We start from the raw sequence: 22,244 nt of genomic DNA, 5'->3' as shown, positions 1-22,244 counted from the left end.
AATTTTGATTCAAACTTAAATTTTTAAATTTTGATTTCAAACTTAAATTTTTTTATTTTGATTTGGATATTTAAATTTGCATTCAAAATTTGTAACCAATTCAGGTGAAACAAAATCATGGTCTCGATGGTTCGACAGTGCCAGAAGCGTTGGCACAGTCCGTTCTCAAGCTTCAAGACTTTGATTTTCTCTCTTTTTACAAAATTAAATCTCACTACAAATTTCACTCAAGTTTAGAGAGAGAATTGAGAGCTAAGAGTGTTAAGATCACTGAAGTTTTAAGCTCAAATGAACTATCAAGTTGCTGCAGAGAAGGGCCTCAATACCATCTATTTAAAGTCTCGGACAGCTTTTGTCCGTTGTACTTTCGGGCGCCCTAAACCTGTTTCCGGGCGCCCAGAAGTTGTGCACGCCAACTGCCTATCGGACCACGTGCGCCGCTTTTCTTGACTTTGTATGTTCGGGCCGTCAAAAGTTGTGGGCGGACAGAACACGAGGAACAGCTTTTCTGACACGCGCCGCTTCCTCTAGATTTGGGCCGTCAGAAATTGTGGGCGCCCAGATCTCGAGGGACAACTTTTCTGACATGCGCCGTTTTTTCTCTGGATTTGAGCCGTCAAACGTTGTGGGCGCCCAGAAACTCGTGCTGACTTTCTTGCCAGACAGCCCAGATTGCGTGCGCCGCTTTCTCTGACCAAGATCATTTTTGGGCTTCCATAAAATCTGGGCGTCCAGATGGCGCGCCGCCTGCTGTCAGAGCTTTTTGGGCTGATATGCAACCTGTCAAGTCAAATAGCCTTGGTTGCCCTAATTTGAAGTAATAGTGCCCAGAAGTTTCTGGATCATCCGAACAGCAAACAAGCAGGATCCAAAAAATCTCAAAAGATTCGGATTCACTTTAGGGCGCCCAGAACAGGGTCGAGAAATTGTAACTTTACAGAACACAGAACTTGAGCAGTTTTTTGAATATTTTAAAATTCTATGCACCTAATCACAAGTTAGAAATTTGTTTAAGTGATCTATAAGGTGATAAAAATGAATAGCTCAAAATTTCTCACTCTAAGCATAATATTAATCAAATTAAAAAAAAAAAGAGAGCGAGTTTGTCTATTTGACAAAGGAAGCAAGCATAGCTTCAAGTGGTAAAGCTTGGTGCTAGAATATTGCCCATCTTGAATCCTTTTTGAATATAGAGAGATCTAAAACACAAAACTCAAGATAAAGGATTAGTCCAATAATCGTAATTATTTGTTATCATCAAAATCTAATTGAAGATTAGGGCCACTAGGCCAACAATCTCCCCCTTTTCGATGATGACAAATAATGTGATATAATATCCAAATGAGTAGAAAGCAAAAAAGTAGAATACTCCCCCTAAATATATGCATATATTTAACAAGCATATAACACAATCATAGGCATAGCATATATCACAATAAAGGAAGTAAGCAACCATGTAGGCAAATATCAAAATGTAAACGAGGTTCACATAGCATAGCATAATAAAACATAAGCAGCATAATAAACCACAAGCATAACATAGTATATCACATAGCAAGTTCTCCCCCTTTGTCATCACAAAAAAAAAAAGCATAAAAGGAGACGAGCAAAAAGTGGTAGAAACATAAGCTAATCATCATCATCGTCGTCATCCTCTTCATCGTCCTCATGATCCGTAGGCGAAACTGGTGGAGGCATAGTGGAGGAGGATGGTCGATCAACGTGGGGTCCATACGCGGCATAAAAGGCACTAGAAGGTCCAAAGATAGAGTCCATGTATGCCTTGATGCCGGAAACATCTGTCTGTAGAGCATGCATATGTTCTTCCATCCTATCAAGTCGATTAAAAACCTAGTTTTGAAAATCCATAGGAGGAGGAGCATAAGGCGGAGGCACAGCAGGGGGTGGCTCAAAGGGTGGAGGAGATGCTCGTGGCGGCGGCTCAACTGGTGGAGAAGGTGCTCGAGGTGGCGGCTCATAAGGCATAGGATCATCCTCGGCGTCGTCAGTGTCATCACCATGCTCGCTGGGCGAATCAATCACATGTTTTCTTACCCAAATGCCATGACGATTTTTCTTGAAGCCAAGTGTGGAGAAAGTAGCTGTAGAAATGGCAGTGGGGTATTTCATCGGCCTCACATCGGAAAGATCAAATGACATGAACTCGAGGACGGCGGTGAGCAAAGAGCCATATAGAAGTGAGCGCGAGGGATGAGAAATTGCGACGGCCATGTGGCGAATGATGATATACCCCAAATTAACCCGGATTCCCGCAAATAGATGATAAAGAAGAAAAAGATCCATTTTTTGAACAGCGGTGTGGTGATTGTCTCGAGGAAGAACTACTTTAGTAAGTAAAAAGTGGGCGAGGCGGTGAGGAAAGGAAAGATGAGAGCAATCTTCTCGTGAAGTAGAATCTTCGCAAAGAAAATGATTGCGGAGTTGCGCCTCAGAAAATGCGGGAAAGTTCCAAGTGTTGGTTTGGTAGTAGCAAACCCCGTCATTTGGAATGTTTAAAACGGTGTGAAGAAGGATAGGAGTGATCGCAAAAACACGTCCCCGGTAGTGGGAAGTAATAGTAGTAAATTCGGAATTAAAAGTGGCATTTGGATAAAAAGTCCTAATTAGGTCCGGATAAAAAGGTCGCGAATTTTGAACAAAGAAATCCCATCCAACTTGTGTGAGCTTATCTAAAAGTTCATAACAATCAAAATTTAGATGATGAATGTTACGGCAAGGTTGAACGGGACGACCTAAAAGAAATTTATCTTGAGCTTCTCTAGATACAAAGTTAAAAGCATCAAAATCTTCATTTTGATAATCTCTATATGAAGGGCCTCTGGATTCATTTTTAGTTCTAGGCATTTTTTTTTTCTTATTTTTAAAAAAAACTAGGGTTTGCAAAAAAAAAGGGAACAAGATGCAAGATCTAGGATGAAATGATGTAGATCAAGGTAGATGACAAAGATTAAGTTGCACAAAGTACAAGAAATTTGTAAAAAAAATTTAAAAGAGGAAGAGCATGGACATTACTAACAGCAAAAAAAAATACCACAGATTGAAGAGGAAGGAGAGGAAATCTGAGCTTTGGAGGAGTTGTGGGCGGATCCGATGCGGGCTGGGCGCAGGAAGTGGACGACTGGACTGGGAGGAGGAAAAAGAAGAGAAGAAAAAGAAAAAAAAATGAAAGGAGGAAGCTGTCGGGCGGCTGGGACGAAGAGGGCCCGCTCGCGGGTTTCGGGCGCTCGTGCAAGTCGACGCGGTCGCCCAGATCCGCAACCCGGAACCCGCTAGGGCGGTCAAAGCTGCACGGTAGTCAAAGCGAGTTTTCGGGCGCCAGTGCAGGTCGGATCGGTCTCCCGGATCCAGAACTCGGTAACCCGGTAGGTCGGTCAGACGAGGCACTGCGGTCAATGCATGTTTCGGGCGTCCGGAAATTTTCAGGTGACCGAAAATTTTCGTCCGGAATTTTCACAAAGCAAAAGGTGTTTCCAAAAATAAAATGCAAGGCAAACATAACAGTCAATCAAAAAGAGAAAATCAAGCAGATAAATCAATCATTCCCAATTCTCTTCTAAGTTGAGTGAACCTATCCTCAATAAGTGGTTTAGTAAAAATGTCCGCTAATTGATTATGAGTGTCCACAAATTCTATAGTGACAACTTCTTTTTGAATATGATCTCTAATATTCTTGCCTTTTCATCCTTGTCAAGTTTAGTTGAAGCACTCATTGGAGTGTTTGTCTCTTTTGAGCTTTCCAAGCCAAATCTTTTGATTAGGTCTTTTGCATACTTGGCTTGATTAATGAATATTCCATCTTTCATTTATTTAACTTGGAGTCCAAGGAAGAATGAGAGCTCGCCCATCATGCTCATTTCAAACTCATTTTGCATTACCTTAGAGAATTCTTTACAAAGAGATTCATTAGTAGCACCAAATATGATATCATCCACATAAATTTGTACAATGAGAAAATCTTTATCCTTAATTTTGATAAATAATGTGGTGTCAACTTTTCCTCTTGAAAAATTATTTGAAGTAAGAAAAGTGCTAAGTCTTTCATACCAGGCTCTAGGAGCTTGTTTTAAACCGTAAAGTGCTTTTGAAAGCTTAAAAACGTGATCCGGAAAGTTATGTTTTTCAAAGCCAGGTGGTTGCTCAACAAAAACTTCTTCAGAAATGTATCCATTTAAGAAAGCACTTTTTACATCCATTTGAAATAATTTGAAATTCATATAAGAGGCAAATTCTAGAAGAATTCAAATAGCTTCAAGTCTAGCAACTGGTGCAAATGTTTCATCAAAATCAATTCCTTCAATTTGGTTGAAACCTTGGGCCACTAGTCTAGCATTGTTTCGAACCACAACACCGAATTCATCTCGCTTGTTTCGGAAGACCCATTTAGTGCCAATAACAATATGATCACTTGGCCTTTCCACAAGCGTCCAAACTTGGTTCCTCTCAAATTGGTTAAGTTCTTCTTACATCGCAATGAGCCAATTTTCATCATTGCTAGCTTCAACAAAATTTTTAGGTTCAATTTGAGATATGAAAGCCAAGTAGTCACAAAGTAATCTAAGAGAGGATCTTGTCTTGACATTTTGACTTGGATCTCCAATGATAGAGTTCTTGGGATGATAAGTAGCAAATTTTCACACTTTAGGTAAAGGAGTGGGTTCAATCTCTTTTGAAATGAACTCCCTACTTTCCTTAGATTGTTCAACTTCTTGAGGTGTGGGGTTTATATTTAGCTTCTCAAAGTCAAGAAGATCATCTTCACAAGAAATATCCTTTCCCTTATGTTCTTCAAAGAGAATATGCATACTTCCTCTATTATTAAAGTTCATCGATTATACACTCAATAAGCTTTACTAGTAGAGGAATAACCCAAGAATATTGCTTCATCGGATTTAGCATCGAATTTTCCCAACTTGTCTTTTGTGGTTAAAATGAAACATTTACAACCAAAGATTTTGAAGTAACCAATATTGGGAGATCTATTATGCCATAATTCGAAAGGAGTTTTTTCAATGATTGGTCGAATTAGAACACGGTTCATAATAAAGCAAGCCGTGTTTACGGCTTTGGCCCAAAAATATTTAGGCAACTCCCCCTCAATTAACATAGATCTAGCCATTTCTTGAAGAGATCTATTTTTGCGTTCAACAACCCCATTTTGTTGAGGTGTTCTAGGGGTAGCAAATTGGTGTTCTATTCTCAATTCATTGCAAAACTCTTCAAAGTTATGATTTTCGAATTCACCTCCATGATCACTTCTAATTTTGAAAATTATACAATTCTTTTCATTTTGAACACGATAGACAAAGTCCTTAAAGGATTTAAAAGTATCATACTTGTGTCTTAAAAATAAAGTCCAAGTAAATCTTGAGTAATCATCAACAATTACGAAAACATAGTTGCTTCCACCAAGACTAGAGACATCAATTGGTCCAAAGAGATTCATATGAATCAATTCTAAAGGCCTAGTTGTTGAGACAATATTTTTGGATTTAAAAGATGATTTTACTTGCTTAGCTTGAGCACAAGTATTACAAACCTCACCTTTGGCATAGTCTATTTTAGGTAAACCTTTTACAAGTTTTCTTTTGAAAAGTTTAGAAAGAGAATCCATATTAGCATGTGCTAACCTTCTATGCCAAAGCCAAGATTCGTTAGTTTGAACCGAAAAATATTTTTCACCTTCATGTGAGAGTTTGCCTAAATCAACGGTATAAACATTCTTGGATCTAAAACCCATAAAAGCTACCTCATTTGTAGAAGGATCAAGAATGCTACAATGAGATGCTTCAAACTTTACAAAATAGCCTTTATCACATAATTGACTAATACTTAGTAAATTATGTTTAAGGCCATCAACTAAAAGAACATTGGAAATGTTAACCTTTTCATCACCGATTGTGCCGATTCCAATGATCTTTCCTCTAGTGTTGTCTCCAAAGGTGACAAATCCTCCATCTTTCATTTCAATTGATTTAAACTTGGTTTGATCCCAAGTCATGTGTCTTGAGCATCCGCTATCTAAGTACCATTTGTCACTTGCACCTTTTGATTGGAGACACACCTACAAAAACAAATCAAGTTTTTAACTTTGGTACCCAAGTGAGATTGGGTCCTTTTGTGTTAGATAAACCTTTCACAACCCAAATTTGGTTAAGTTTAGGATTCTTCTTATATTTACAAGAGAAAATATGATGTCCTTTAATATTACAATAGGAACAATGCAAAGTTGGGTTTTGAGTTGTACTTTTAACAAAAACCTTTCTCTTAGCTTTTGTCAATTTAACATTGTTTGGATTAGGAACATAACCTATCCCAAACTTTTTGAAGTTTACAACTTGATTTCCAAGCATCATATTTAGATACTTGGTTCCTCCAACGAATTTCTCAAGAGTTCTCTTAGTTTCACCTAAGCTAACTTTGAGTTGTTGGTTTTCAACTTGAAGTTTTTCAAATTGTTTGTCATAATGAAGAATTGGCTTAAAATTTAGATCTTCAATTTTCTTCTTTAATGCTTCATTTTCACGAATGAGACTACAACATGTCTCATTAGCTTGTTTAAGCTCTTTCGTGAGTAAAGAGTCCTCATTTTCAAGTATTAAAGAAGGATTTGAAGTTGAAAATTTTAAGTTGTTAACCTCCATCTCTAATAAGGCATTTTGCTTTTTGAGAGATGTATACTTGGGACCCAAACTTTGTAGATTATCATATAAAGAAAAGAAAGCTTCTAAAAGTTCTTCATAACTTAAATTGTTTACCTCATCTTCAAGAGCCATAAGACATAGGATTGAGCTTTGCTCCTCGAGGCAAATTTGGGCAACTTCGTTTTCCGATTCATCATCGCTAGATTCGTCGGGGGCGTCCCAATTTAGTGCATTGAAGGCTTTCTTTTTCTTGTCTTTCTTAAAGGTTTTGTTTGGAAGAGTGCATTCATTTTTCAAATGTCCCGGTTTATTACAATTGTAGCAAATGATACCTTTCTTGAATCCTTCACCTTTGAACCCGTCTCGTTTAGGTCTCCTCAAGTTGCGCTTCTTGATTAGTCGATCGAGCCTTTTTGAAATCATAGCGATTTCTTCGCTCGAACCTTCTTCGCCATCTTCACTCTCGGAAGCAATGACTCCCTTAAGTGCAAGGCTTTTCTTTTTCTCAGGAGCCTCTTCGTTGTCATATTCTTTGAGGCGTTGTTCATGCGCCATGAGTGATCCAACAAGTTCATCAATTTTTACTTTGTCCAAGTCATGAGCTTCTTGGATAGCCGTAACCTTAGGTATCCAACTTCTTGGTAGTACACGAAGAAGTTTTCGTACCAAGTCCGATTGAGGAAAATCCTTACCTAAGGCTTTCAAGCTATTTATAATGTTAGTAAATCTTGTGAACATATTCGAAATGGATTCACTTTCCTCCATTTTGAATAGTTCATAATTTGACATAAGCATGCTTATTTTAGATTCCTTCACCCTAGAAGTACCTTCATGAGTAACTTCTAATTTATCCCAAATCTCTTTAGCCGTTGTACATGTAGAGATTCGGTGAAACTCTTCTCTACTAAGAGCGCAAAGGAATGAATTGATAGCTTTAGCATTCAATTGAAAGCGAAATTTTTCGGCTTCATTCCATTCCGCTCTTGATTTTGATGGAGCGATATAACCACTTTCGATTATATCCCAAATATCAAAATCTAGAGATTGAAAGAATATCTTCATTCTAATCTTCCAAAAAGGATAATCGGTCCCATCAAAAAATGGTGGCCGAACAATAGATTGTCCTTCGATATTCTTTCCCGTGGATGCCATTCTCACTTAGATTTTAATCTAAATAATGTGAGACCTCGCTCTGATACCAATTGAGGATCAAAATGGCAACCTAAGAGGGGGGGTGAATTAGGTTTCTAAAATAAAAATCCAAATAATCAAGCAAATTAAAAAACCGATGCAAATAAAAGAAATGCAAACTCGAAAAGCACACGATCAATTTGTTTCGAGGTTCGGCACTTTGCCTACGTCCCCGCCAACTTCTCAACACTCGAGAATGTTGGATCTCCACTAGATGATGCTTTTGCGGGCAAGCACCAAGCCTTCACACCAACTCCTTCTTCTTTCAAGCTTCAAGACTTTGCTTTTCTCTCTTTTTACAAGATTAAATCTCACTACAAATTTCACTCAAGTTTAGAGAGAGAATTGAGAGCTAAGAGTGTTAAGATCGCTGAAGTTTTTAAGCTCAAATGAACTATCAAGTTGCTGCAGAGAAGGGCCTCAATACCATCTATTTATAGCCTCGGACAGTTTTTGTCCGTTGTACTTTCGGGCACCCTAAACCTGTTTCCAGGCGCCCAGAAGTTGTGCACGCCAGCTGCCTGTCGGACCACGTGCGCCGCTTTTCTTGACTTTGTATGTTCGGGCCGTCAAAAGTTGTGGGCGCACAGAACACGAGGAACAGCTTTTCTGACACGCGCCGCTTCCTCTGGATTTGGGCCGTCAGAAATTATGGGCGCCCAGATCTCGAGGGACAACTTTTCTGACATGCGCCATTTTTTCTCTGGATTTGAGCCGTCAAAAGTTGTGGGCGCCCAGAAACTCGTGTTGACTTTCTTGCCAGACAGCCCAGATTGCGTGCGCCACTTTCTCTGACCAAGATCATTTTTGGGCTTCCATAAAATCTGGGCGCCCAGATTGCGCACCGCCTGCTGTCAGAGCTTTTTGGGCTGATATGCAACCTGTCAAGTCAAATAGCCTTGGTTGTCCTAATTTGAAGTAATGGTGCCCAGAAGTTTCTGGATCACCCGAACAGCAAACAAGCAGGATCCAAAAAATCTCAAAAGATTCGGATCCACTTTAGGGCGCCCAGAACAGGGTCCAGAAATTGTAACTTACAGAACACAGAACTTGAGCAGTTTTTTGAATATTTTAAAATTCTATGCACCTAATCACAAGTTAGAAATTTGTTTAAGTGATCTATAAGGTGATAAAAATGAATAGCTCAAAATTTCTCACTCTAAGCATAATATTAATTAAATTAAAAAAAAAGAGAGTGAGTTTGTCTATTTGACAAAGGAAGCAAGCATAGCTTCAAGTGGTGAAGCTTGGTGCTAGAATATTGCCCATCTTGAATCCTTTTTGAATATAGAGAGATCTAAAACACAAAACTCAAGATAAAGGATTAGTCCAATAATCGTAATTATTTGTTATCATCAAAATCTAATAGAAGATTAGGACCACTAGGCCAACAACACCTTCCCCGCGTCGCCGCCGCCCGGGGCCACCTCTGCTGCCTCATTCAGGTTTCTGACAACCTGTCGCCGCCCCCCCATGGTACCCCCAACCGTCGATGCCGCTACCGAGCAGCTGGGGACCAAAGCCTAACCGAGGCGGGCTTGGGTTAGTTCAGCGCTGCTGCCGCCGCAGCCTCCCACCGTCGGCTGGCGTGCGCCGCCGCCCCGCCGGCGACCGACCAGAGCATAGTTGTTCACAACAGGCTCGAGTAGGGTTGTTTTGGTGGGTTTTCATTGTTCTAGAGACCCGAGTTAGTTCCGACACCTCCGGAGGCGAGCACCGTGACCCCTGGTCGGTGCCAATCACAGTGCTCACCTTGTTTCCTGTTGGCACGTCTCAAATCAGCAAGTTCGGCCCTATTGCTCCTCGGTTGCATCGATCGCTGAACTTCAACTTGCTCCTGTGCATTCCACAGCAATCTGTGGTGCTCCAGACAGCGAACACAGCCTCTACCTCGTCGAGACCTGTCAGCCCGTGTCTCGACTGACCTCGAAAACACTCGGTTAGCGGTACAAGTCCTAAAATCCCTCGTTTTGCATGTATTAATGTAATAATGGCTAATAGTAAGGGCTTTTACATAATTTGTCATCTCACGGCTGTTGTGGGCAGCATGTGTGTGTGGTTGATGACCTCTAGACTGATCGTCCAAGGTCCAAAACCTTTCGTGGAGACCAAATATTGGTTTCGGTGCGTTTTTCGACGAAATTCACCGACGGAACGCGGTTCCATTCGGATTTTATCCGACGCTATTGGGATGCCTTAGGATTTGCCGTTGAGCCTTATTGGTTGGTCACCTACGTTGTTTCGAGTATTCGGAGACGACAAGTGAGCGGCGGAGGGTTTCAGTGTCGAAATTGACACTTCCGGGAACCTGGATCGGAACAGTTATCCGACAATAATCGTTTCGACGTGAGTTTTGGTGTTGGCTGCCAGGACACCCAAAATGGTGTGTTTCGAGGCAGCGGGTGACTCGTGACATGAGCCGGTGCGTTTCGAGGCACTTCGTGGGTCTCGGCGGCATCCCGATGTGATTTTCGAGACTTCCGACGAGTTACGGAGATCGGTTTTTAGGAAACCGATTCTATGAAAAATTGTGGGGATTGTGAGTATTGCGTTTTGAGTCAGTGGGTTAGACTCTAATCCGGCGAACCCCTTATAGGTCTGGTTGACTTCTCGCGCATCAAGGAGACAGGTGCAACAGTGGTACAGGTGGGTACTTCGATCCGAAATCGATCTGGTGGTGCACGCTCGGTAACGTTCCTTCCCCCTCTCTCTCTCTCTCTCTTTATGTTCCTCGCATTACCTATGATTGTTGAGCCTAGCACCATATAACTTCAATACATGATGCTCTACTCAGTTGTTTTTGCATTTGATTATCATGATCTAAGAGTAGAGCGGTTGTTGAGTATATCTGTGTGTGATGTGACACCAATTGTGACCCAGTTGGTCGGTTTTGACATTCTGGCTATTTGATGACCTATTCGGTCGGCACACCCTGAGGGGTTGATTGTTGGCTACTTACCGACGGCTATTCATCATATTTGCATCGATTGTCACTACTCGTACGCATTTCACGTACACTAGCGGTTTGGCCACTGCAACGGTGTTCTTTTCCGAAAAAGTGATCGGACTTCCGACTCGTGAGCCCAGGAGCTTATACTAGGGTCATATACTATTTAGAGCGGCGCAGCATTTGCCTGAGGTCCTTAGACCAACACGGCGGATTCTGGATTGAGTATTTTGGGACTGATCGTCCGGTTGATGCATGTTATTTACAGTAGCGGTAATTGCACATATATTTGTTTCCTATTTGGCATTGCTATTGTATTACTTTTTATAGCTATCTTTTGGTTACTAGTGAGTACACTCGCCCTCGTCGGCTTGTCGTACCCACTAGGAGCCCCTTCCCCCCCCCCCATGAAAACCCTTGTTGGTTTCTCAACCCCCCATTTCAAGTGATCTTGGAGGCACGAGTCAGAATGAAGCATGAGGACGTAACTAGCGAGCGATAGAGGTCCCGACCAGATGGCATTTTCAGTTTTTGATTTCACTCTTTTATCTATTGATAAATAATTTAGACTTTATATGATTCAATTTAGCTTTATTTGGTTTTGGTTTGATTTTACTTCGCTTATGGCATAATTAAGACTGTCAAGAAAAAATTTCCCCAAGTCCGCAAGCTATATGAAGGATTAGCTAACACAAAAAAACAACAATTCAAGGCGCATTTCCACGACTAAAAGTTTAAAAATACAAACTTCACGTTACCAAAACTGGTCGTGCAACTAGCGTTACCAAAACTGGTCGTGCAACTAGCACGGAGTGCATCGATGCGTCCAGCAGCATGGCACAGCACGACACAACACAGCATGCCGACAAGCCTCAGCGTATACCTCATTTTATATGTCAATACGGACTTATTGATAGGGGCATGCCGGCTAGCATAGCAATCCTTAACATATTACAGTATCAACGACTCCTCTATGATCATTGGAAAGAAGAGGAAAAATAAACATAAATTTAAACTAGTCTCGCACAAATGTCAGAAAGAAAGTAGAACAATTCATTCAGCCAAAAAGGAGCAATTTCTTCGCACTACTCCATATATCTCATTCAAATTAATTAACTATTGGACATTGCAAAAATTCACCTAGGATTTGAAAATATGTAGGCTTCACAAAACCTTGCCACCTTTCTTTTTTCGATGAGTCTTCGAGTTATCGATTTACTTTCTCTGCCTCTCGTATTCTTCGTACAAATCAATGGACCACTTCGTGCAGTTCAACTCGCTCCGAAATCTCTCGTTCTCCCTGATATCTCTAAGCAGTTTGAAATGGTCTTCCAATTTCTTTTTCACGCGATCCTCATTAATGAAGCTTCCCACCAGTTGAATTTGATCAGGACTGAATGCAGAAAACCCCTCTCTGTTCTCCCTTTTCCTTTTTTGGTTCAAAGAGAGAGGTTTGCCAACCGGCTTTAAGAGCTCTCGTTCAATTGAGAAGTCAACAAAGGCTTGTAGAGGAGAGGCGGCATAAAGAGAAACCGGATTCTGGTCAGGGTTCAAGTTCGCCATGCTCGAAATACTCACAGCCATTGAGGAAATCGAAGGGTTGTAGTGATTCATTAGAAGGCTAAGCTCCCAAAGAACTGAAGCAAGTGCACCACTCAGGTTTGGGTCTGTAGCCTCCGGTTGGTATTTCTGTATAGGCAAATCAAACAATAGTTAGCAAATTATAAGGAGACTTTTACATCTAAAACCCTGAAAATTCATCTCTTTATATGTTAATCACTGAAAATTTAAATTTTCCTACATGCCCATCAAAGCATTTTCCAATACAAACCCAACTCTCCCCACTTGAATCGGGCGACTTCCCAACTTAAGGTGCCGACAATTTTGTATAAAGCCACATGTTTCAAGGGTACACTTTAACTCAGATTTTGCAGGGATATGTATGTGAATAGATGATTCCTAGGGATGAATACACATAAAAGCGCCAAATATAGAAGGGAGTGTAAATAAGAAATTGACAAAGGCCTTACCACAACTAAACCAGAGAGTGAACCTCCACCAGCATCATTTTCCAATAGGTTACGGCACTTGCTATTCTTTTGCAGGAGATGCTTTAGTGTGACCAAAGCTGAATGCATAGTAAAGATATGGAAAATTAACACAGGATTTCCAACTAGCAATTTAAACTAGAGAAATTCCTCAAAAAGAATTGTGCAGTTCATAATTGGTCGTAGTCACTAGCAAGAATAATTTGCAGCACACAAAAGAATGCGTGGAAAAGGCAAGGCTTGCTCTGCTAACTTTAGTCTTTTTGGATCATTTGGAGGTCAGCATAACTATCTGAAGAAGAACTAACAGTGTGCTTTCCATTAGAAACTCAACGGCTTTTGGCTACAGTAGAAGAAGAAGCTCAAAATCAAGCGCCCTTTTGCCCTAGCTGCTTCTTCTGCTTCTGCTTTCCATTGCAGTCACCTTAAGCAGAACATTTTGCAAACAAAAACGTCTTGAGCTTCTGTTTATTGTGGGAGGCAACAATGATTTTATCAGCCCCAAAAATAAAGTGTCAATTTGCAGCTGATTGCACTATGGAGAGAAGCTGCTCTTTCTTATATTAATGAAAAAGCTTTTAGTGCTTATAATAGTAGCACTACTTATATAATATTTCATCAAACAGCACTATAACCCATTCAACAGAGACAAATAAGGTGCAGACCTTCTAATTTGGGGTTTTAAAAGCCTGTTGATCCACCTGCTGCAGAGCGAGTTTCCATCTCTTTGTTTGCCAAACACTATTGCGTTTGGAGTGCAAAAGTTATTCTAGAAACCAGGACAAACAGTACCATGAAAAGGGAAGAAAATATTATACCCGCCATGGCTTCTGCCGAGCCAAAGGACAACGAGAACGAGGCGAGACGTTTTATGAAAGCTGCTGCTCTGTGCATATTGTGTTGCCTGCCTTCCCATAGCATCGTCTTTAAAGCTTCAGCCAACACCTGGCCCTGGTCTCTGCATGCATATACAGTAAGCCACTTACTACTGGTTCATTCATAGATTTAACAGATTAAGTGGTTAAATATAATTTAGACAACATTCAGATGAATGAAAAATGAATCTTCAATTTGGTAGTATTGTCATTGGTATGAAACTAAGAAATTATCCATGGATCAGTAAAGCAAGAGTTTTTGCAAGTTCCTTATAATTGTAATTTTTCAACATAAGGCATTTCACCAAATCATGTTCTCGCATATTGGGATAACCTATTTCATTTTACTCAATTCTGGGCCTCTTTTGATGCCTCCAATAACTAGAAACCAAATGGTCACCGAGCAAGCAAGGGATAAGCCGGAAAAGTGATCCCAGCATCCAAAACAAGTGAAAGAAAAGTATCACTGCAAAGGGTTATATCTGTGTTTCAAGTGTATAAGCTAAGTCTGCACCATACAGATATTAGGAAGAGTTTGTGTCTGAACCTGTCAGGCCGATACTCGAGTATAAGGTTATAAAGCTGAACAAAGTAGTCCTGTAAATCTACATTTAGGGCATCAAGATTGCTCCTCATTACTCGAAAAGCCACTATGCAACATTGCAGTCGCTCTGTTACAGATAGAGAACTCTGATCTGAAGCACCACTATCTTGGTGCTGTTCACTGAACCCAGCTAGCTTTTTCAAGCAGCCCATTAGATCACCCATGAAATCCAAATCAATCAAATGTGAGAACTTTCCAAGCCCATCCAAGCAAGAAGCAAGCAACGGATGCGGTCCAACTCCACCAGCCAAAGAAGCAGCATTGATTTTAGGCCTGAAATAGTTAGAATAGTATATCAGCTTATTGATAACTAGAAAATTTGTCAAAACATTAAAACTCGAACTCTAGATCATAGAATTGTTGAACATGAACACCTACTAGCTTTTTCCCAACTGCAAGTTGACCCATTAAATTTAATTTGTTATAAAAGCCACGCTACTTTTTTTAAGGTGTAATCACCTACTAATTTGCAGCTTCATTAAAGAGAGCCCAAATAATTGGGAGGTACATCCATGAATTACACAAATTTAATACGAGACAATTTCTCAAGGCCATGAAATGCAAATCTTGAATCAGGTTTCAAACAAAATTAAGTTATGATGCCTTAGAAAAAATATAGTCTATTTTGTTGAAGCTATTATATGGCCACTAGTATGTTCATCCAAGAAAAAATATGGTAAATATGTATAGAACTTATCTAAACTTTGGTCTATTTTGAATTAACTACCCAATCTTTTAAATTTTTTATTTTGGTAACCAACCTTTCAATTTATCAGGTTTAAGCCATTTGATGGTTCTTCCAATACAAAATTTAGGCACATTACTAACTTTAACGGAATTGCAGTCGCACAAATTACCTGAAATATGCTGATCAAGGCCGTAAAATAAACAACAAATTTAAATTTTGAAATGTCAGAGTTATTAAATCTCTCAAATCATATGAATTAAAAGGTTAGGTAGCAGAATCAAAATTTTTAAAGTTAGGTAGTTGGATTAAAACGTGCCATAATTCAAGTTCCATACATTTTTGTCAAAAAATATAAAAGAGAAGAGAATCCAACACGTAGGATACTTGAATATTTTAGTCAATTTCAATCTAGTCGTCACAGTTTTGAATAGTAACAATTTTGTCCCTGAAATTTGGTCTTGCATATCAATGAAGTCTGTTCTGTTGGAGTATCATCTGAAAAAAGGTGCCCGATCAGCACCAAGACTGACGCCCTATCACCGAAATTAAAACTGACGACAAAACTTAGGATCGAAGTTCAGGCACTAAATTATTAAAACTGGAACTGGACAAAGTTGATATCAGAATTGAAAATTAGGAAAAGTGTTATAACTGGAATTCGGGAAGGAAGCTAAAGCCACAACCAAATTGTAGGGGCCTAAATTTGAAAAAAGTAGCTTGCCATTATAGATAAAAAAACACACCTTGAAGCAGAAGGGTCCATGCTGTACTTCAAAATGCGAAAATAAGTCTCAAAAACTGCAGAGAGTGTTTCTGACTGCATCCTTCTTTGCTCCACAGCGTCCAGAGAAAATGAAACAGCCTTAAAATCTGCATCAACCTACAGAGAACAATCAAACTCCTAATTTTTGTTAAAACTAAAAAGAAATGTTCCTGATTAATCAAGCAAAGTATTGATTGCAGCGCAAAACAATACGATCAAAAAAAGGTAAGAGGTCTAAACATACTTCTTCTCTTGTCTTTGCCATCAATTCCTGTCTACTTTTCTTTTTATCATTGCCTTTCAACTGTTTTGAGCCCTCCTGATTTTGCCACCGCTTCTTCTTCTTGACTTTGTCATCGTCTTCCATTCTTTTCGACTTCCCAAGATCTTCATCGAATTTTAAGGACAAAAAAACCTGAAAAAGCACAATAATAACAGTAAAAACCTCGCAATTGAAAGACAAATAGATTTACAAAAATTAATCATTTGATTTATAATTTGGGACTAAAGATGGAAACTTACATTTATGCTATCAGGATGAAGTTGGCAATCATTGAGTTTCACGTGATCAGCGATCAATCGAACAGCTTCCAAAGTTGCTTGTCCACCATGCTTCCCTTCATTGGTGAATAGAGACTTTATGGTATCACAACAAAGTTTCCTATCAAAATAAAAGTTAAATCAATAAGGAACAATTTATGACAATTATACAAGATGTGTAGCCCCAATCTTTTCACTTTCGTCTTATACATAAGATTCATAGCATACAACAGATAATTCTTTTCCAGTCCAAACACTGCAATCAAGATAAAATAAGGCGATTTCAATTCTGAAATTGGTTTTCTGAATTTTCCCTATCTAGTTAATATCATAACTCAAAATTTGTACATGAATCAAGATTGAGACGGAGGAGAACACTTTCAAAATCACTGTCATTGTTTCCTAGAAAGAAGAACATGAAGAAAATTACAACAAAGAACTCAAACACGTACAAACCTTATGACATCATCAGAGGAGCTTATATTCTTAACAATACTAGCAAGTAAGCTCTCACGGAAGTTGAAGTGTGGCACAGCATCCAGTAATGTACACATGCAGCGAACAGCAACTTGATGAAAAAAGGACTGCTTTTCTAACTTTAACAACTTCAGAAGGTATGCCTGAAAAAGAAAATGCAAAATATGAGAGAAAAGATTGGCGTTGTCTCTAGACATACAGCAGAAAATTTATGAATAATATATATGCACCACACCATAAGACAAGATAAAGTATAGAGGCCACATAAAAGAGAATTATAGCACCAAGCATAAGAAGATACAGGCACAAAACAATCCTCACTCATATTTTAATTTTTAATCCTAGCTTATTAATGCAGGCCTGGACTATCGACTAGTTGCCTAATTGGCACAAGAAAAAGAAAAAATTACAAACATAACCTTCTACAACCTATAATTTCATAAATGCCCTCCCAAAAGATGACAAAATTTATATACATACATACAAATATAAATGCAAAAGAGGGCATCGATGAAAAGAATATGTACTCAACAGGGACACCTACAATATTTCAAATTTCAAACTTTTGAATTGTATTTATCATATTTTCTAACTTTTGAGCAATACGGTTGAATTTATGCAAAAAAGGAGAAAAAATTTCAATGCAAGAAAAGTAGGCACCTTGTATGAGCTCAAAAGAGTATACTCATAAAACCTCATCTTCTTAACTTGTTTTGAAACAGTCATTGCGAGCTCCTTTTCGGTTGGTGACCTGATACGGTAGCTGGAGCAAATAGACCAAACAAGAAAAGGAGTTGCATTACGATACAAATTTCCCATTTAAAAAAAAAAAGATGGCAAAGAAACATGAAGTGGAAAGAAAATTTAAAGGTGCAGAAATTAAATACCCAGGAATGATGTCTTTAAAAACAGCCAACAAGGACATCAGAGCAAGCTTCACAATGTTACGGTCTTTATCATTGCAAATATTCAACAACTCTTTTAAAGACCGAATATTTGACTCAGGATCTTCAAGTAATGCCATCCCGATTTCAGCCAGTTTCATCTTCTTTCCAGCAAATATTTCTTCAGCAGAAAGTTCTTCCTGCACCTTTTCCTGAAAACGTAATCACATGAATTTAGATATATATGTAACTAAAGATCATGTGGTATTTCTTAACATTTTCTCCACTAAGTTTTTAAATTTTCCCTTTTTTCTATGTCCTAACTTTTGGTCTATTTTCCTAACTTTTAATTCCTAATAGTTACCAATCTCAAGTCCTCAGAACATCAAAAAACTTCATTCTAATGAAGGACCTTACTTTCCACAATTAAATGACCCATCAAATTAAATAGTAAAGTAAGATTCCAATTAAGATTGATTAAGATAATCTTATTTTATTAGATCCAATTAATAACATTGAAATAGAATTTTTTTTTCAGAACTCAGATTGAATCTTAATATGTCTCACAATTCGAATTTATTTGAAGGAGTGACATTTTTGTTTTTGGATCGGGGAAATACCAAATAAGTTTAAGAAATGAGAGAATTAAGAATAGCTACCAAAAAGACTAATCCAATCCATAATGATGTACCGGAAAATACAACATTCTTGTTACTTGACCAACCATCAGAAGAAGCAAATACAACGGGTACACTAATCAGTAAGACTGATGAAGTCGCAATTAATGCAAAAACAGCTAATTGGAAAGCAATAGTCATGTTTCTAATCCTCCAAGCCTTCAAAGTTGCCCACATTATAACTAAAACCAATTCAAAGCTTTGGTCTGTAGACTTATTCTTCTATCACCTCCACGAACAAAGATTTGTCTTTAATTTGAATCTTTCTTGATGTTTCCTTTCCAAGTTTACAAGTGCCAGAACAGGTTATTCGAGGCGCGAGCAAACAGGTAGGTTCATTAAAATGGAGGTTCATTTAGAAATAAAATTTGCTTCATAACATTTTACATTAAAAATGTTGCCTCAGATACTTAGAATACAATTATGACAACTAAGAAGCAACAAAAAGTAATATGTAGCAAGTCATTATCCAATTTTGAGCACAGTAACACATTTTGGCCAAACTAAAAGACAAGTATTCTTTTACCTCAAAAAGAAAGGTTAAAAAAAATCTGATGACAGGCCAAAGTCAAAAGTAAGGGACAATCAACATATTATACTGCAAACCCCTGGATACAATTAAAATGCTATCAAGCAATGGAAAACGGCAGCAATTACCAGCACTAATGCACAAAACATACAAAAGCATCAACTATCATCAGTATAATGAAACAACGAGGATATAAACCAATAAATTATCAAATATTAAATAGCAGCAATGATTACCAGCACTTCTGCGTGCAGTTTTCCTGCATGAATATCTAATTCATTTTCCTGTTTTGCAAGCTTCTTAGCCTCTTTCTTGCTCTTTTTCAATTTTTCCCTCCGTTCCGCTTTTGTAAGTCTTACAATATCATCATCCTTGTCCCCTGATGCACATTCGATATCATCATTTTTCTCTTCTGATCTTCTTTTCTTCGCTGCAGTTCGAGTGATAAATTTCAACAAAAAGTTAAAAACATAAGCATCATTAGAAAGACCTCCAAGTAATCATATGGAGTAGTATTAGAAATATTATGAAATAGAGAACTATACAAAAATATGTAGTCATTGTTATATACACTCAGGTCATCTCAAACAACTTATTATATCACAGCCTACATCAGTGAGACCACCTATCAGTCTCAAGTTTCTCAGCCTAGAAAGATTAACTTTAATAACATTTTGCATTAGATAGGCCTGGCTTTTATTTGAAGCTCTATTTTGTGCCTTTTTGGGGCCTGGACAATCCAAAACAACCCGCTTTGACGGAATAGCTTGTTCCACCCAGTTCTGCCGTCATTTGGTTACAAACTGGAGGATATCCCCCCTTGTTTGGGGATATCCCCCATGCCAAATGGATTAATGGAGCCTATTTAAAAGACCTTTTCAACATCCAGAAGCAGCTTTCAGGCATTTGGCAAGCAACAGGCTTAAAGCTTTTGCTCTAATGGGAAGCTCAAGTGTACTTCCAATACACTAAAATAGAAGTTCTTCTTTCGTACTACTGCTTTTGCTGTAGCTAGAAGCTGTGGAGAGGATTTTGATGAAAAGCTACTTCTTTGAACAGCTCTATTCAATTCCGGAAAAACCACACCCCCAACCAAACTCTTTATTACTACAGAGACAGGGTTTAGTAATATAATTCTCCCAACTCAAAACGATTTGATTTTGTGCAAGCTCCGACTCTTAAGATTCTTCTCTCTTAGTGCATCAAAACCATCCAAATATTAATAGAAAACCAAAAATTAGGGAGAAACTGTACTAAATAACTCAGGTAATGTAATAATTACCAATTCTATATTGCAACTTCCCATCTAAAGTCTTAATCGGAAGAGCATCAGCAGGGTCCACTTGGAGCTCTTCTTCCTGCGCCTTCAAGAGAGCAGCTTTTCGATTCCGCTTCTCATAAAGCGCTTCCAATCCATCATCTTCGTAATCCGCAACTCGTGTTACGTGCCTGCAAATCCACAATCCACCAAAAAAAAAGGAGCATAAAAATCCAAAAAATACACCAAAAAACGGAACTAGATTACGAACCTATCGATCGATTTTTTGTCGAGCTTCGTGAGGAATCCGGCGTATTTGAGATTATTCCTCACGAAATCTAAGTCCTCGTCGGATACCTCGATCTCATTGTCGGCGATTTCGGGAGGGAGATCGGGGGGGAGGATCACCTTCTTCTTCTTCGCCATTGAACGGTAAATAGATCGAAAATTGCAAAGAAAATTGAGGGAAAACTTCGAAGCGGATGAGAGAGAGGAACAGGAGAGTAGCAGGGGTGTTAGGGTTTTATGCGCAATGGAGACGAAGAGGGGAACGGCTCACTCCGTGCTGGGTAGGGCTGTCAACGAGCCGAACTCGAGCGAGCCAGAGCCAGAGCCAGCTCGAGATCGGCTCGCTCGAGATCGGCTCGAAAGTGCTCAAGATCGGCTCATCTTCGGCTCGAGCTCGTGACAAGCTCGAAAAGTCCAGCTCGTGATCGCCTCGCAATTTATTCGAGCTAGCTCGCTTTCGGCCCGTTGGCTCGATTATTGCTACCTCGCAAAAATATTTGGCTCGACAGGGAGGAAGTTGAGCGGGATACAATCTACCTAAATTTCTGTAAGAAAATTTACATAAAATTCTAATTAGAAGCTCAAGAAAAAAAATCCCTTATATTCTGCTAAAAAAAACATAAGAAAAAGAGAAAAAGAAAAGATGAAGATCATGGAGGACGAACGGTGAAGACGGAAGAGGGACTTTTTTCGAAAATAACCCTGTGAAATTTTGTAATTGGCAAAATAACCCTCTGAAAATTTTATTTGTAAAACTAACCCTCCTTTCGCCACGTCGGCGCCAGGTCGGATTTTTCTCGTAANTTTATAAATAGTCTTCTTGAAACTTTTATTTACAAAAATAGGCCTCCTTAAAATTTATTTGTAAAAATAGTCTCCAAATCGGCCAGGTCAGCAAGCAGAAAAATGCGGTGAATGGTTTACCGCATATATATGCGGTAAACCATTCACCGCATTTGTGGGCCCATCAAATACCTCCGTCACGTGTGCTGGGACCATTAAATACCGCTTTTAAAGGCGGTGAATAGTTCACCGCTTTTAAAGACGGTGAATGGTTCACCGCTTTTAAAGACGGTGAATGGTTCACCGCTTTTAAAAGCGGTGAACCATTCACCGCCTTTAAGCAGTATACCCTACCCCGCCCGAGCCCCTTTCCTTTCTCTCTCACTCACCCGCGCGCGAGCTTCTCCTCTGTCNTGAAAATTTTATTTGTAAAACTAACCCTCCTTTCGCCACGTCGGCGCCAGGTCGGATTTTTCTCGTAAAGACGGTGAATCGTTCACCGTCTATGCACATTTCTCATGAAGACGGTAGATGGTTCACCGCCTTCATGAGACAGTGAACTATTCACCGTCTTTAGAGCGAATACATCTCCGTCTTTGGAACTGCTGTGCCCTCGATAAGACGGTAAACAGTTCACCGTCTTACTTAAGACGGTATACACCCCTCAACTTCGGCCAGGACAACACCCCCCAACTTTGGCCAAGTCCTGGAGACAGACACCCCCCAACTTTGGCCAAGTCCTGGAGACAGATAAGACGGTGAACTGTTTACCGTCTTATTTCTGCTGCACTAAAGACGGTGAACTATTCACCGTCTTTATTGGGAACCCCGGGCCAAGGTAAGGCGGTAAATCGTTCACCGTCTCCAATGTTGTTTTATGAAGACGGTGAACAATTCACCGTCTTACCTAGATATACCCGCAGCCCCGACACCTCTCCCTCACTCTTCGCTCTCTTTCTCTCTTAACTCTCTGTCTCTCTCTCCCTCCACACCCCGCCAGTCGCCGCCGCCCAAGCCGACGTCGCCGCCG

The 22,244-nt window shown here is 39.4% G+C and overlaps 1 protein-coding gene across 4 annotated transcripts; it reads right to left on the bottom strand.

Annotated features, from left to right (window-relative positions):
• Positions 11,688-20,676, bottom strand: LOC109724872 (nucleolar complex protein 3 homolog). 4 transcript variants are annotated; one of them, XM_020253824.1, is made up of 13 exons: positions 20,501-20,640; positions 20,168-20,334; positions 19,122-19,315; positions 17,683-17,891; positions 17,456-17,558; positions 16,775-16,938; positions 16,301-16,439; positions 16,023-16,193; positions 15,759-15,895; positions 14,271-14,600; positions 13,667-13,806; positions 12,831-12,928; positions 11,688-12,489 (listed from the first exon to the last, which is right to left on the bottom strand). In XM_020253824.1, exons 1-13 carry the CDS (start codon positions 20,509-20,511, stop codon positions 12,016-12,018), a joined length of 2,337 nt encoding a protein of 778 aa, XP_020109413.1. In that variant the 5' UTR covers positions 20,512-20,640; the 3' UTR covers positions 11,688-12,015. The 4 variants fall into 4 exon arrangements, 3 of the variants coding, with proteins under 3 accessions (XP_020109413.1, XP_020109414.1, XP_020109415.1); XR_002220101.1 differs by lacking the exon at positions 11,688-12,489 and adding an exon at positions 13,102-13,272 and having other exon boundaries at positions 20,415-20,675; XM_020253825.1 differs by lacking the exons at positions 11,688-12,489; positions 12,831-12,928 and adding exons at positions 13,102-13,312; positions 13,514-13,589 and having other exon boundaries at positions 20,415-20,676.

This window comes from Ananas comosus, linkage group 19 (assembly GCF_001540865.1).
Source record: "Ananas comosus cultivar F153 linkage group 19, ASM154086v1, whole genome shotgun sequence".
NCBI classification, from domain to species: domain Eukaryota; kingdom Viridiplantae; phylum Streptophyta; class Magnoliopsida; order Poales; family Bromeliaceae; genus Ananas; species Ananas comosus.
Note: the sequence above shows the minus strand (reverse complement) of the source record. Positions and strands in the feature narration are given on the sequence as shown.

What these genes read in the sequence shown, in the direction of transcription:
- LOC109724872 (XM_020253824.1), bottom strand. An exon ending in TTCATCCTGATAGCATAAAT is followed by an intron (nt 16,194 to 16,300) that starts GTAAGTTTCCAT and finishes GTGCTTTTTCAG; the next exon opens with GTTTTTTTGTCCTTAAAATT. An exon ending in CTCGAGTATCGGCCTGACAG is followed by an intron (nt 13,807 to 14,270) that starts GTTCAGACACAA and finishes ATATGCATGCAG; the next exon opens with AGACCAGGGCCAGGTGTTGG.